Source organism: Lipophrys pholis, assembly GCF_963383615.2.
Source record: "Lipophrys pholis genome assembly, chromosome: 10".
Lineage (NCBI taxonomy): Eukaryota > Metazoa > Chordata > Actinopteri > Blenniiformes > Blenniidae > Lipophrys > Lipophrys pholis.
The window spans coordinates 881907-896906 of record NC_137640.1 but is presented as its reverse complement, the minus strand read 5'-3'; the positions used below and the strand labels follow the sequence as shown (position 1 = coordinate 896906).

Here is a 15000-nt window from a genome sequence, read left to right as displayed (position 1 = left end):
GGATGGATGGATGGACGGACCGATGGATGGATGGATGGATGGATGGACGGACCGATGGATGGACGGATGGACGGACCGATGGATGGATGGATGGATGGACGGACGGACGGACGGACGGACGGATGGACGGATGGACGGATGGATGGATGGATGGATGGACGGATGGACGGATGGACGGATGGAGGGATGGACGGATGGCTTGCTTTACTGTCAGAGGTTTTCATTGTATTTGGTTTTATTGTTTGTTGTATTATTTCGTAGTATTTCTGGGGGTAACACTGAACCCTTAGTTCCAGTTATTTCTTGGCTCGTCAGTGTGAACTGTCCAGCTCTCTGGATACTTGAACTCTAACTGAGTTACAAAAGTAGTTTAAACTTCATCTTGAACATCTGAAATAAATTGGAATAAAAATAAAAGGGGGGCGGGGCATCAAACGGCTGGCAAGCTGCCAACGTGATGGTTGAAAATAAAACAACACCAAGAAGACACTGAAGTAGTGAATGGATTTCCCTTGTTCCTTCACACCGTGAGTCACATTCACCCATTTAGTCGTGTTTTGCTGCAGGTACGACTCCTACGCCGTGAGGAGGAGGGGCTCTTCACCAACAAACTAAATAGCTGACTCTGCAAATAGTTGTGGGTGGTAGTGTTAATGTTTCAGTCAGTTCTTCATTGCTGTGGATGAAACCCTGTTTTGTCTTGTCTCCTCTCCTCTCCTGTCCCAGAGACCATCGAGTCACTCGTTTCTTTCACGTCCAATCTGACCGGCGCTCTGTTCGACAGCGCCTACTCCGCCCTGGCCTCCGACTGCCAGCCCCTCGTGCTGCAGTTGTTCAACAACATCCACCTGCACCTTTCTGGACGAGCCAACTCCTCCCTGGACAGCGCTGTGCGTCGATTCTACAGTGACCTCTTCCCGCTAGTTTACCGCCGCCTGTTGAACCCTGGGATTGGTTACTCGTCAGCCCAGCTCTCGCTTCAGTCCACCAATCAGGACGACTGCCTGCGGATGACGCAGCCGGACGTCAGCCCGTTTGGCCCTCATCCTCGCCTGCTGGTCGGCAGCCTGTCCCGCGCGCTCCAACACGGCCGGGCGCTGAGCCGGTTGCTGGGGTTGGCTGGAGAGGTGCTGAACGCAACCGAGAAGGTGACCCTGTCCAGAGAGTGTGGGCGGGGCTTAGTGAGGATGCAGTACTGCTCCCACTGCAGAGGGCTGACGCTCATTCGGCCGTGCACAGGCCTGTGTGTCAACATCATGAGAGGCTGCCTGGTGAGTCCTGGACTGTGCATTCAATGCTTCATATGTGCGTCTCCTTACATTTCTCTACTTGTCTGCATTGATGTTGACAAAGCAGAATCGTATTTCCCGCCAGGCATCGTTCAAACAAGAGGAGGAACTGGTTCTGGGGGTTCGTGCAACAATAATAAAGAGAAAAAGACAGGAGGCCAGAGTAACAGTGCAAACAGCAGCAAACAATAGAGTTTTATTAGAGAGGATGACATGTACAGTACATATTGATGTGGAAAGGTACAATCTACAGTATTTACCATGTATATTGTTCTAGTGTATATTGTCCATGGTGGTGGTGTTTTGGGTTGAAATAGCCTTTCTGTGTGGAGTCTGCATGCCCCCCCCCCCCCCCCCCACAGTCCAGAAACATGCATGTGAGGTTAGCAGGTCAGTGGCCCTGGGTGTGTGTGTGGTTCAGTGAGCTCATGAGGCTCATGACGGGAACAAGCTGTTTTAGTGTTGTGAGGTTCTGGTCCTGATGGAACCACGAGGTGAGAGGTGGGGGCCACAAGCTTACCTGCCAGCCTCAGGCCCCGCCCACACGGCAACGAACACCAGTGTTTCCGAAAAAGTTTCCTCCCGGTGGGGGGTCCGTTTCCACGATGCCGGGGTTCTGATCTGCTGCAGCCGTCAGGTTTTTATCTCAAGGCGCAATTTTGTTTTCACGGGGTTGATTCCCCCCCGCAGAGACGGCTGGAGGTGACGGAGCGCTGTTACTACACATGAGCATCCCCCCTCCGGGTAAACACTTCCTTCTGCTCATGCTCCAGGAAACCAACACGGCCGACCCGCAGTGGTTTGACTGGCGGTCCAGATTCTAGTTTTAAGGTCCAGATCAGTAGTTTAATAGTTGAGACTCTCCCTGATAGAATCTGCTGAGTCAGCAGTCATTAGAATGTCTCTTCTCTACATTTTCTTCACCTTTATAGGAGCGACGGCCAAATGAAGCTTCATGAACCACTGTCTTTATTTCCTGGAGCCACTAGGTGGCGCTGTCTGTTCTACAGATGTTTGAAAACACACTTCATTTCCAGTCCTTCAGCCTCGATCTTCAAACCAAGAGCGCCCTCTGGTGGAGTCAGAGAATAAAGACGGTGGTTCTTGAGACATGACGCTCGCCACGACAAACATTTACCCTCTGTGCAATTAAACAAGAAAAAGTTTAATTTATTTCAAGAACAAACAAAACCAAGAGAGTAAACATTTCCTAATGAATGAATGATGAATTAAAAACGCTCACGCCCCGCCGGTGGCAGGCCGACCACCGAGGACCGGGCCCGAAGGCCAGGCCTCCGATGGTTTCGTTGTTAGCAGGGCTCCGGGTGACATACCTTTCAAAATAAAAGCAGGAACCCCCTTCAAAATAAAAGTCCCTGTTTATAAAAACCCTCAGAATGTATATTTTGTCGATATTCAAATGGGCCAGAGGCCATGATTAGGCCAGAGAGCGTCCCGACCAAGGCTGCTTGCAGCTTTCATTTATTTATTTAGTGGTTTGTATGTATTTTACCAAATTCTTGCAAAAAATACTCACCAGACTTTCATGAAATTTTCAGGGATAATTTATCTCATCCAAGGATCTACCGAGTGTAGCTCTAGTTTTGTATTTGTTTTAATAAATACTGAGGTCATCTTTCTGTCCTTCTTGTTGCCTCCGAGTTTTTAAAGTTGTGCCTTCTGATTTCCTTTCCTGCCTTTCTTTCTTTTCCAGGTGGCGATATCTGAGCTGGGCGCCCCCTGGGGGCGTCTGGTGGTGATGCTTGAGCGGTTAGCTGCGACTTTAGCGACCAGCAGCAACCACAACAGCCTGGAGCTGGCTCTGCTGGCGGTTCAGAACCACATGAATGACGCCGTGCTGCACGCTCAGCTGCATGGGCCCCGCATCACAGCCACAGTGAGCAGGACGGACTGTGGGACTAACATAGCTGACTTTAAACTTCCCAAACTGGAAATTATTCACAGTAGAACCTTGAGGCCAGCCCATTGAGCACAGTGTAGAGCTTGCCCCAGTAGAGCACAATAACTAAAGTAATCTAGGCCTGTTGGGGGTCAGCAGCAGATGACTGAAGCATCCTAACTAGTTTCCCTCAATGATAAAGCCATTTGAAGTTTGGACACAGACCCAGCAAGGCCGTGGGTTTCTTTCAGCCAAGCAGTTGGGTGTTCTTAAAAATGCCTTGTACCAAGACAGTCTAAAAACAGCCTTTTCCTCCAGAGACTCGGGTTCCCCGGTCTGTGTGAGCGCCAGTCTGTATGTTCGGCTGAATACAGATCCAGGGCCAGACAAAGGCTGTGGTTGGCGGGACAACCGATACCCAGAATGCAGTTTGGTTGAGAGTGATGAGAAAGTTTCTGTGGCTAATCTGTAGACAAACACAAAACACACAAACACAGGCTGCATGCACACACACACACTGCTGGAGGCAGAGAAAGACAAGCAGCAGAATGTTAGAGAACATTGTGGACTCAGAGTAGATTCCTGAGAGGTAAACAAACACTCTAGCATAACTGCACCGCTAATTGTTGCTAATAAGAACAAAACATTCAATCAGTATTTATTTACTAGACACCCAAAGCCCTGCCATGATCTTTAAACCAGTTACTTCATGTAATAACTCCACTGACTAGGAAGACTTTGGTTTTTGGCAAAGAACTTTTTTAGAAACTCAAGTTTTATGAGTCTATGATGACGTGAATTCATACTCATACTATTCATACTTTCTCATTGACTTAGTAAGCTGTATGTCAATAACCAAAGAGTTTAAAATGTTGGCCCTACTGTGCTCTGCTATTGGTGAAGAGTTTTATTTTTTTAAGATTGAAAGTTAGAAAATAAAGATTCATCTTCCAATTAGAGCAAACAAACCACATGAAGCACTCTCAAACAAGATAAAGAGCTCATTGTACAAGTGATATTCATTTTAGATATGACAAGCAAATCCAGGTGTTGATGACACTGAACACAGAGAAAAGGTTCATCGCTGCCTTTCCTCTTCTACGTTCAGATTCTGGTCAAATTAGGACACATGAAGCGTCTCTGCTTTCACCCAATTCAACATCCTCCATTGGCATGACGTGGTATTTTTGTGAGAGGCGGCCGCTGTAGTGATTGTTATGTCTTCTGTCCTCTGTCTGTTTTCAGGTAGAGAAGGTGTGTGGTCCTCAGCCCCCCACGGTGCTGAGCGCTCAGCCCTCCAGCACCCTGCGCCCTGCAACAGGAAGTGTGGACGGGCCACATGGGACTTCCCCTCCCTCCGTCGGCCCCCACGCTCTCCGGCGGGTACAACCACAGTCCCAGAGGTGAACCGTGAACCCGGGATTAATGCGTGAAGTTGTGACACGGACAGAAAGAAATCTGACGGGTCTGTCTGTGATTGTAGGTCGTTTCCTCTGAAAGGTTCAAGAGGAGACAAGAGCCGCAGCCTGAAGAAACTCTCCAGGTAACTTTAGATAGTTATCCAGCCGAAGAGCCTAAAATAGACGAATGAATAAAATGTCTAAAGCGTGAAAATTCATTTCAACAAAAAACTTTTTAAAAATGGCCACAACAGCAGAATTATTTTTAATATACTAGAGCTACACTCGGTAGAGCACAGACTTTCACCAACGCCACATTTGTTTGCTGAAAAGAGTTAGCGTCTCTCGCATGATAGCCGTTAGCTCGTATCAATGCTAACTAGCCTGTCAGGTAGCTACATCACTGTGAAACGCTGAGCGTCTCCATGGCAACTGACGCTGATCTCCTCTGATCTCCTCCATGAGGTACCTCTCTCACCCACTTTGTATTGGACATTTTTTCACAGTTTTGGGGATTTATTCAGAAACATTTAGTCGTTAACGTCCCAAAATCTAATCGACTGGTCCTTGGATGATGACAAATCATCCCCGAAGAGTTCATGTACTTTGGGCGTGTAGTTTTTGTGAAAACTTTGGTAAAATACATATATAAGAACCAACAAATAAATAAATAAATACTGGTGGACGAAAACTGAAAATTCTAAGCCGACTTTGCTGGTCACCCAACTTTAAATATATTTCAATTGTACCTGTGTCACACTCCTTCATTACTGATCATTAACATGTTTTGCGGCTCTAAACAAGTTTTGTTTGGTGGGAAGTCATGAAAACGGCTCCTGTGTATTTCCATCCAGTATCGGACCTTGTTGTCATTGTTGAGCTGTCCAGAGTGGACCTCTGCTCCTGTGTCCTGCTGTCTGTCCTGTAACCTCCCACTGAGCTCAGAAGGGATTTTGCTGAGTCTGAATCAGAACTAAGAAAAAGGCATATTTTTCTCACAGTTTCTACTCTCTGACCCTCTCAGAGAGTTTGCGGCGTCCATCCAGCGGTACCGGTGGTTCTTCTCAGAACTGCCGGAGATGCTCTGCGAAAGCGAGATGGAGGTTGAGCAGCACACCTGCTGGAGCGGTCAAGACGTGGTGGAAAGGTCTGTGAATACTATAATATAACATCTGAATAATGATAATCTGAATACTCTGCTGCATCAGGAGAGGCTCCTCTTGTCTTCCCAGGAACTCAGACCAGACAGACACCATGCCAGTAGAATAGTCCACACCTTTTAGCAGCTTTCTTTCTTCTCTCTGTCACATGAATTCTGAAAAATGGTTTATTATACTCGAAAACATTAAACACAACCTCATCTGAAAATAGCAAATTTGCCTGCAAGGTCAGATGTATATGAAATCCAGTTGTTGAGCCTGGACTCTATGAAGATTTAAACAACGTTACAGGAGCTTCCCTGTGTGGTTAAATCTCCTATGTTCTATTGAAAAGACTTTCAAAGTGAGAAATGAACGCATGTCTATTATTATAGTGTTCTGAGTTACATCACAGCTACTCAAGTGATTTCAAACACATTAAAGAAGACACGAGTGGCTGTGGGAAAATACTGGTCATCATGTAGTGAGAAACTATTTTGTATGTAGTTGCTTGTCTATAACTGTAGGGGGAGGTGTTGTGCTGTTTCCACCATCAAAGGTTATTGTGAACTATTAGTGAGGTGACGTACGAGGCCAGCGGCGGGAAAATGTCTGATGTGATGAAGATCCTGGTTCAGCTCTGGATGTTTCTCCAGGCTGAAGATGAAGATTCTCATTGAGTTAAACTGATGGGCTCCATGGAGCCTCGTCACAGAGCTTCCAGAGGGGAAAGGGAGGAACAGGAGGAAGAGGGGCTGGCTTTAACGGGTCCAGTATTAGAAAACAACATTGCTCGTTACAGTTCAGGGTTTTCATGTTGAAGGAAGTTTGTGAAACAACAGCGACGTTACAATACGAGCAACAGGATGTTGTTTTACAATATTTGTTAAAGTTTGTATCCTGAGATTTCCTTATTAAACAAATGAACAGTTATCACCACATAAACACAGAAAAGTACCGTGACTTGGTACTGTTGAGTTCCGGTATCGATTCCCAGGTTCCAGGTATCGGTACCGTATCGGCTATCACTGATATCAATGCTATTCGAGTGGCGCTAGTTGGACTACGATTAGTGTCGTTATTAGACTGAAGTACAGTCAAACCTGATGCAGGGTGCCTGAGGACACGCTCTACTCCTCAGGGGGACACGTCACGAGGACAAACTGTAGGACCAGTTGATGCCCCAAAACACAGGAACTTTCTAAAAGAGACGAATGAAGATTCAGCTTGTGATTGTTCACAAGTATGTTAATAAAAGAGTCTTAATAAGTGTCTCTGTTCACTATCGGTTTAAAAAAACTATAATGTTTCACCACTAGGGGGCTCTCTGTTCACAAGAACTATAATGTTTCACCACTAGGGGGCTCTCTGTTCACAAGAACTATAATGTTTCACCACTAGGGGGCTCTCTGTTCACAAGAACTATAATGTTTCACCACTAGATGGCGCTCTCAATCTAAAAAGGCAAGATTGTTGTAATGTGCTTTATAAAGGCAGTGTGTTTAAATTTAATAAAAATGGGCTAAAATGGAATAATAATGAAGAAGCAGCCTGAGAGGTTCAGCAGCCTCACAAGAGGAATCACCCCCGGGGCAGGAGGGTTCAGGGGTCCACACACACACACACACACACACACACACACACACACACACACACACACACACACACACACACACACACACACAGCCCTGTTTTCAGTTGATCAATCGGATCAAACACTTTGATTTGACCCGTCACGACTCTGCCGGTTCTGGAACAGAATTCCGGCCTCATCAGAACGTTGGAGGCAAAATGAAATGGTGTTTATTTCCTTATTAAACTTTCTGTTGCTGCCAGATATTAAATGTGAACCTCTGATGCTGGTTTTAGTGCGATCACAGTTTTCCACAGTGTTTTTGCTCTCATTTAATTTTCTACACATCGAGGCCTCGTCTTCTTCTCACTTCATGTTTTCCCACTTCAAATAGAAAGTCTTGTCTTTATTTGGAATTTGTTCATAATTTGTGTTTGAAAACCAAAAATCCCAAAGTACCGTCCTTCATGTGTGGATTAGATTCTGGGGTGAAGTTTTCCTCGGAGGCCAGGAGGAGAAGTTGGACTGCAGCCAAGCTGAGCCTCTCTGACCTCTTTACATCTTCTTCTCTCTTTCATCCATCCATTCATTCATTTTTCAGCCCTCTGTTCATCTCTCCGTCTTCCCATTCAGACCTCCATTCATCTCCTCCACCCTCTGACCCACTTCACTTACAAATGTGTGTGTGTGTGTGTGTGTGTGTGTGTGTGTGTGTGTGTGTGTGTGTGTGTGTGTGTGTGTGTGTGTGTGTGTGTGTGTGTGTGTGTGTGTGTGTGTGTGTGTGTGTGTGTGTGGTAGAGGAGAAGCCGACTACAATTTTTTTTTTCTGAGTTCTTATTGGTCGATCGGGAGAAAGAATTCAAGCTTCAACACTGAATTTATGTAGTTGGATTGTTTTTGAGAGGCTCTTTTAGGACCAGAGGGCGGGGCATACAGGGCGGGGCGTGCAGGGTGGGGCGTGTGGGGCGGGGCTTACAGGGCGGAGCTTACAGGGCAGGGCGTGCAGGGTGGGGCTCACAGGGCGGGGCTTACGGGGCGGGGCTTACAGGGCGGGGCTTACAGGGCAGGGCGTGCAGGGTGGGGCTCACAGGGCGGGGCTTACGGGGCGGGGCTTACAGGGCGGGGCTTGCGGGGCGGTGCTTACAGGGCAGGGCGTGCAGGGCGGGGCTTACGGGGCGGGGCTTACAGGGTTTGGAAGACATAGAACATTATATTCGTAAATATTCTTCATTGGCTCCTGACATTGCCAAAGCAAGGTTTAGGATGAATCTGCAACCGTATTTATTTATTTATTTATTTATTTATTTATTTATTTATTTATTTATTTATTTATTTATTTATTTATTTATTTATGAACATGTACAAACATTTAAAAAAGAAACAAAGAGAACTAAACCTTTTTTTTTTTTTAACGGACGATCATCCAAATGACTCATCCAGCGTTCACACTTCATTTTGACAACATGAGTGTTACACGTTGGAAACGTTTCCCCTTTATGACCCAAAGAGACAGTTTTGTGATTTTCCACCAGAAAATCAATTGTCTGGAGCTGCAGAACATGTAAATTCTCAGAAATGAAGAAAGAACGTGTTTATAAAGTTGCTCTACAAACAGAAATTCTGTTGCATCCAGAAGTGTCATTTGTACAACTCAGATATATTTTTATCACATTTTCAGCTCTTGTAGTTTCAACAGATTTTCCTGCTTTAACTATTTTATGCATCTTGGCTGTTTCAGCCACTTTAGTTATTTAACTATTTATAGCTGCAGAGCGTTTCCTCGTGGTTGTAGAGCAGTTTTAACTAGGGATGTCCTGATCCGATATCTACCGACCGGATCAGGACATCCCTAGTTTTAACCATAGTAGATATTATTTTCCCCTTTTTCTTCTTTTTTTCCTTTCCTTCTTTTTCTGTTTGCCTTTTTTTCCCTTCATTTTTCTTTTTCCTCTTTCTTTTCCTGTATTACTGTATTTTTATAAGCCACACATTGTTTGGTGTGGACAATCTGGATATGTTACACAAACATCAGTCTCCTACTATTGCCCTTGGTATTACAAGTAAGGATGCGACGTATGGCAGGAATGGAAATTATCAATAATTTGAGATCTTATGAGCTCTTATAGCGCGTGCACTGACAACTGTAGTAGCTGGCTGTGTCCAGAAGAGGGCGGTAACATCACGGGAAGTAATGAGCTCCACTCTGTCCTTTCAGCTGAAGAGCTGCCACACCCCATGTTTACCCAATGTTTACCCCATGTTTACCCCATGTTTACCCCAAGGTTACTCCATGTTTACCCCATGTTTACTCCATGTTTACCCCATGTTTACCTCATGATTACCCCATGTTTACCCAATGTTTACCCCATGTTTACCCCATGTTTACCCCAAGGTTACTCCATGTTTACCCCATGTTTATCCCCCTGATTACCCCATGTTTACCCCATGTTTACCCCATGATTACCCCATGATTACCCCATGTTTACCCTATGTTTACTCCATGATTACCCCATGTTTACTCCATGATTACCCCATGATTACCCCATGATTACCCCATGATTACCCCATGTTTACCCCATGATTACCCCATGATTACCCCATGTTTACTCCATGATTACCCCATGATTACCCCATGATTACCCCAGGATTACCCCAGGATTACCCCATGTTTACCCCATGTTTACCCCATGTGTTCTCTGGTGATTTTGTCCACGTTAAAATCTGTGCCTGAAATTTACAACAAAATCAACAGCCGTCAATGTTTTGTAGAGAAATATTGTATACTGGCATAATAGTCCCAGTAAACAGGTGTGTGTGTGTGTGTGTGTGTGTGTGTGTGTGTGTGTGTGTGTGTGTGTGTGTGTGTGTGTGTGTGTGTGTGTGTGTGTGTGTGTGTGTGTGTGTGTGTGTGTGTGTCTTTGAGGCGTCACTCAGTCACACCTCTCTCTGTCATCCATAACACAGTTCTTGTGATATAATTTTCTGGTGTCTGACACACACACACACACACACACACACACACACACACACACACACACACACACACACACACACACACACACACACACACACACACACACACACAGAGTCTGTACTGTCCAGCGTTCCCCTGACATTAACCCCTGACCTCCCTGTGTCAGATGGTCTCAGTACTTCGTGTCGCTGTGTTGCTCCTCGTCGACTTGGCTTTGGCTTTTGGATTCTCCTCTCTGATTCCGCCGCCTGCTCTGGAAGACTTTAAGAAACTCTGGAACTTTCCCATGATTCTGCTCTCGGGTCCAGGTCTGATTCATGACAGCTGGGAAGTCTGATCCTCCTTCCGTGGCAGCAGTTTCAGCATACAATTCAAAATATTTGATTTTAATAAGAACTCAAACAGACCAAACTAACACGTGTCACCGTTCGACCGCCAACTAAAGTATGTAACTTAGAGCAACGCACACAGAGCTGACAGCTGGGCGGATTTATAAAAGCTGGAGGGACGACTTTGTCCTCAGAGTTTTTAGATGGAAAAGTATCTGTCAGATTCAGAAAGAACTAGAGCTACACTCGGTAGATGCCACACTTGTCACCATGGAGACCAATGGATCACAAGGTTATTGATCCACTCCGTCCATCATGGTCGTTTGAGTTGCTTCATGGAGCTGCAATGTTGAGGCTAAATCATGTTCTGCCGGTTCCCATTCTTTGGGGAATTTGGTTTAATAGTTTAGGCAAAAAGTTGTTAAAATACATACAAATCAGTGAATAAATACACCTGGACAGAAACATAACCTTTAACCCAACTTTGGTTAAAAACCCTCTGGTGCTTCGTGAGTCTTCTGCTTTCACCAACAAACAGAAGGATGCAAACCACAGCCGGGCGTCTGTTTGTGTTTCAGCCTCTCAGTTCTATTATTGTGCTTCAGTTCTCCTCACTACATCCATTATTGATGTTTCCATTACATCCTACATGGCGGGATAAATTGGCTGCTGAAGCCCCGGATGTGAGTCTGTTGTCCAGTTTCCTCGTTGCTCCACTCGACACCTCCAGGGTGAAAAATGCTCATCAGTGACTGAAGTCTTTTTCTGTGTCGCCAATCACATCATTTTGTTACTCAATGATCTACCGAGATATTCTCTTGTGCTGCTCTGCCTGGGCCCTTCAGAAGGAATACTGTCATAGACTTATATCATAAAAACCAATAACCTGTGGTGGGATGTGTATTCAGTCCAATTTGTCGTCCACCATTTTTCTAACCTCCTTCTCACTATTCAAGTCATAGCTTTTGTCTCGTCCATGTTTAATTGTCCAATACATCTTTATGCAGAGTGTAGGCTTCCCAAAGGCATCTAATGCAAATACCACAAAATCCATGCTGCGCCTGATACTGTGGATACTTTACAGTAATCTGCATTTTTCTCATTTGCATGCTTCTGCTGATGTTGAGAAGGTCACGCAATACTGAGTCCGGCACATCTGTCGCTTTCACCGATCCAGAAACACTTTGTGCCCCAGATGTAGGAAAAGCATCGTTGAAGGTTTCTTCATTATGAGGATTGTAATTTGAACAGATTCCATAAACCATTGAGCTCTGATGGTCATTACAGAACATGATGACATCTCTCACCTCGGGATGCTTCATGGTTACGCCTGTTGATCAGCCTGGAACAACAGACGCAGTCGGCCTTGACCTTCATTTATTAATAAATGTCGACCTTCCTTCCAGCCAATGCTTCACCTCCTCTGCCTTGTTTTTTTAGGAATGGGCCTGGAAAGAGTCTGAAACTCAAATTAACATTAAATTAGTTTAACATCACCTCCTGTTTCATGGCGAACCATCAGATATTTGGGCGGCTACCATGGCCACACTCCTTGACTTTTGTGAAGAATTTTGATTTTGTTTTCATAAAGAAGGATTGTTGTGTCTCTCAGATTTACTCTGTAGGAGGAGTTCAACACCAGAAGTTCACTGTTACCGACAAATTAACAGGCAGACTTCCTGTTGGGTTAGAGTCTGGTGGTCATGACTTCCTGTTGGGTTAGAGTCTGGTGGTCATGACTTCCTGTTGGGTTTGAGTGTCGTTGTCATGACTTCCTGTTGGGTTAGAGTGTCGCTGTCATGACTTCCTGTTGGGTTAGAGTGTCGCTGTCATGACTTCCTGTTGGGTTAGAGTGTCGCTGTCATGACTTCCTGTTGGGTTAGAGTCTGGCTGCCATGACTTCCTGTTGGGTTAGAGTGTCGGTGTCATGACTTCCTGTTGGGTTAGAGTGTCGTTGTCATGACTTCCTGTTGGGTTAGAGTGTCGCTGTCATGACTTCCTGTTGGGTTAGAGTGTCGGTGTCATGACTTCCTGTTGGGTTAGAGTCTGGGTGTCATGACTTCCTGTTGGGTTAGAGTCTGGGTGTCATGACTTCCTGTTGGGTTAGAGTCTGGCTGTCATGACTTCCTGTTGGGTTAGAGTCTGGCTGTCATGACTTCCTGTTGGGTTAGAATGTCGGTGTCTTGATTTCCTGTTGGGTTAGAGTGTCGGTGTCATGACTTCCTGTTGGGTTAGAGTGTCGTTGTCATGACTTCCTGTTGGGTTAGAGTCTGGTGGTCATGACTTCCTGTTGGGTTTGAGTGTCGGTGTCATGACTTCCTGTTGGGTTAGAGTCTGGTGGTCATGACTTCCTGTTGGGTTAGAGTCTGGTGGTCATGACTTCCTGTTGGGTTTGAGTGTCGTTGTCATGACTTCCTGTTGGGTTAGAGTGTCGCTGTCATGACTTCCTGTTGGGTTAGAGTGTCGCTGTCATGACTTCCTGTTGGGTTAGAGTGTCGCTGTCATGACTTCCTGTTGGGTTAGAGTCTTGCTGCCATGACTTCCTGTTGGGTTAGAGTGTCGGTGTCATGACTTCCTGTTGGGTTAGAGTGTCGTTGTCATGACTTCCTGTTGGGTTAGAGTGTCGCTGTCATGACTTCCTGTTGGGTTAGAGTGTCGGTGTCATGACTTCCTGTTGGGTTAGAGTCTGGGTGTCATGACTTCCTGTTGGGTTAGAGTCTGGCTGTCATGACTTCCTGTTGGGTTAGAGTCTGGCTGTCATGACTTCCTGTTGGGTTAGAGTCTGGCTGTCATGACTTCCTGTTGGGTTAGAATGTCGGTGTCTTGATTTCCTGTTGGGTTAGAGTGTCGGTGTCATGACTTCCTGTTGGGTTAGAGTGTCGTTGTCATGACTTCCTGTTGGGTTAGAGTCTGGTGGTCATGACTTCCTGTTGGGTTTGAGTGTCGGTGTCATGACTTCCTGTTGGGTTAGAGTCTGGTGGTCATGACTTCCTGTTGGGTTTGAGTGTCGCTGTCATGACTTCCTGTTGGGTTAGAGTCTGGCTGTCATGACTTCCTGTTGGGTTAGAGTGTGGCTGTCATGACTTCCTGTTGGGTTAGAGTCTGGCTGTCATGACTTCCTGTTGGGTTAGAGTGTCGGTGTCATGACTTCCTGTTGGGTTAGAGTGTCGGTGTCTTGACTTCCTGTTGGGTTAGAGTGTCGGTGTCATGACTTCCTGTTGGGTTAGAGTGTCGCTGTCATGACTTCCTGTTGGGTTAGAGTGTGGCTGTCATGACTTCCTGTTGGGTTAGAGTGTCGCTGTCATGATTTCCTGTTGGGTTAGAGTGTCGGTGTCTTGACTTCCTGTTGGGTTAGAGTCTGGCTGTCATGACTTCCTGTTGGGTTAGAGTGTCGGTGTCATGACTTCCTGTTGGGTTAGAGTGTGGCTGTCATGACTTCCTGTTGGGTTAGAGTCTGGCTGTCATGACTTCCTGTTGGGTTAGAGTGTGGCTGTCATGACTTCCTGTTGGGTTAGAGTCTGGCTGTCATGACTTCCTGTTGGGTTAGAGTGTCGGTGTCATGACTTCCTGTTGGGTTAGAGTGTCGGTGTCTTGACTTCCTGTTGGGTTAGAGTGTCGGTGTCTTGACTTCCTGTTGGGTTAGAGTGTGGGTGTCATGACTTCCTGTTGGGTTAGAGTGTGGGGGTCATGACTTCCTGTTGGGTTAGAGTGTGGCTGTCATGACTTCCTGTTGGGTTAGAGTGTCGGTGTCATGACTTCCTGTTGGGTTAGAGTGTGGCTGTCATGACTTCCTGTTGGGTTAGAGTGTCGGTGTCATGACTTCCTGTTGGGTTTGAGTGTCGCTGTCATGACCTCCTGTTGGGTTAGAGTGTCGCTGTCATGACTTCCTGTTGGGTTAGAGTCTGGCTGTCATGACTTCCTGTTGGGTTAGAGTCTGGCTGTCATGACTTCCTGTTGGGTTAGAGTGTCGGTGTCATGACTTCCTGTTGGGTTAGAGTGTCTGTGTCATGACTTCCTGTTGGGTTAGAGTCTGGCTGTCATGACTTCCTGTTGGGTTAGAGTGTCGGTGTCATGACTTCCTGTTGGGTTAGAGTGTCGGTGTCATGACTTCCTGTTGGGTTAGAGTGTGGCGGTCATGACTTCCTGTTGGGTTAGAGTGTGGCGGTCATGACTTCCTGTTGGGTTAGAGTGTCGGTGTCATGACTTCCTGTTGGGTTAGAGTCTGGCTGTCATGACTTCCTGTTGGGTTAGAGTGTCGGTGTCATGACTTCCTGTTGGGTTAGAGTCTGGCTGTCATGACTTCCTGTTGACGTTCTGTATATGTCCACCTGATTTCTTGGACGTAGGTGAGACGTGTTAAATGTTTCGCCCGTTTTACAATGCAGTTACATGAAAT

General features: G+C 46.0%; 1 protein-coding gene across 1 annotated transcript in view; it reads left to right on the top strand.

Annotated features, from left to right (window-relative positions):
• Window positions 1-15000, top strand: part of LOC308115497 (glypican-5-like) — a gene marked incomplete at both ends in the record, with an annotated part of 47590 nt that overhangs the window by 11675 nt on the left and 20915 nt on the right. Inside the window, 5 exons of the mRNA XM_080473054.1 lie at window positions 727-1271; window positions 3004-3186; window positions 4435-4592; window positions 4673-4732; window positions 5614-5736. Of these exons, the coding sequence (XP_080329180.1) occupies window positions 727-1271; window positions 3004-3186; window positions 4435-4592; window positions 4673-4732; window positions 5614-5736 (1069 nt within the window). The remainder of the gene's footprint in view (window positions 1-726; window positions 1272-3003; window positions 3187-4434; window positions 4593-4672; window positions 4733-5613; window positions 5737-15000) is intronic.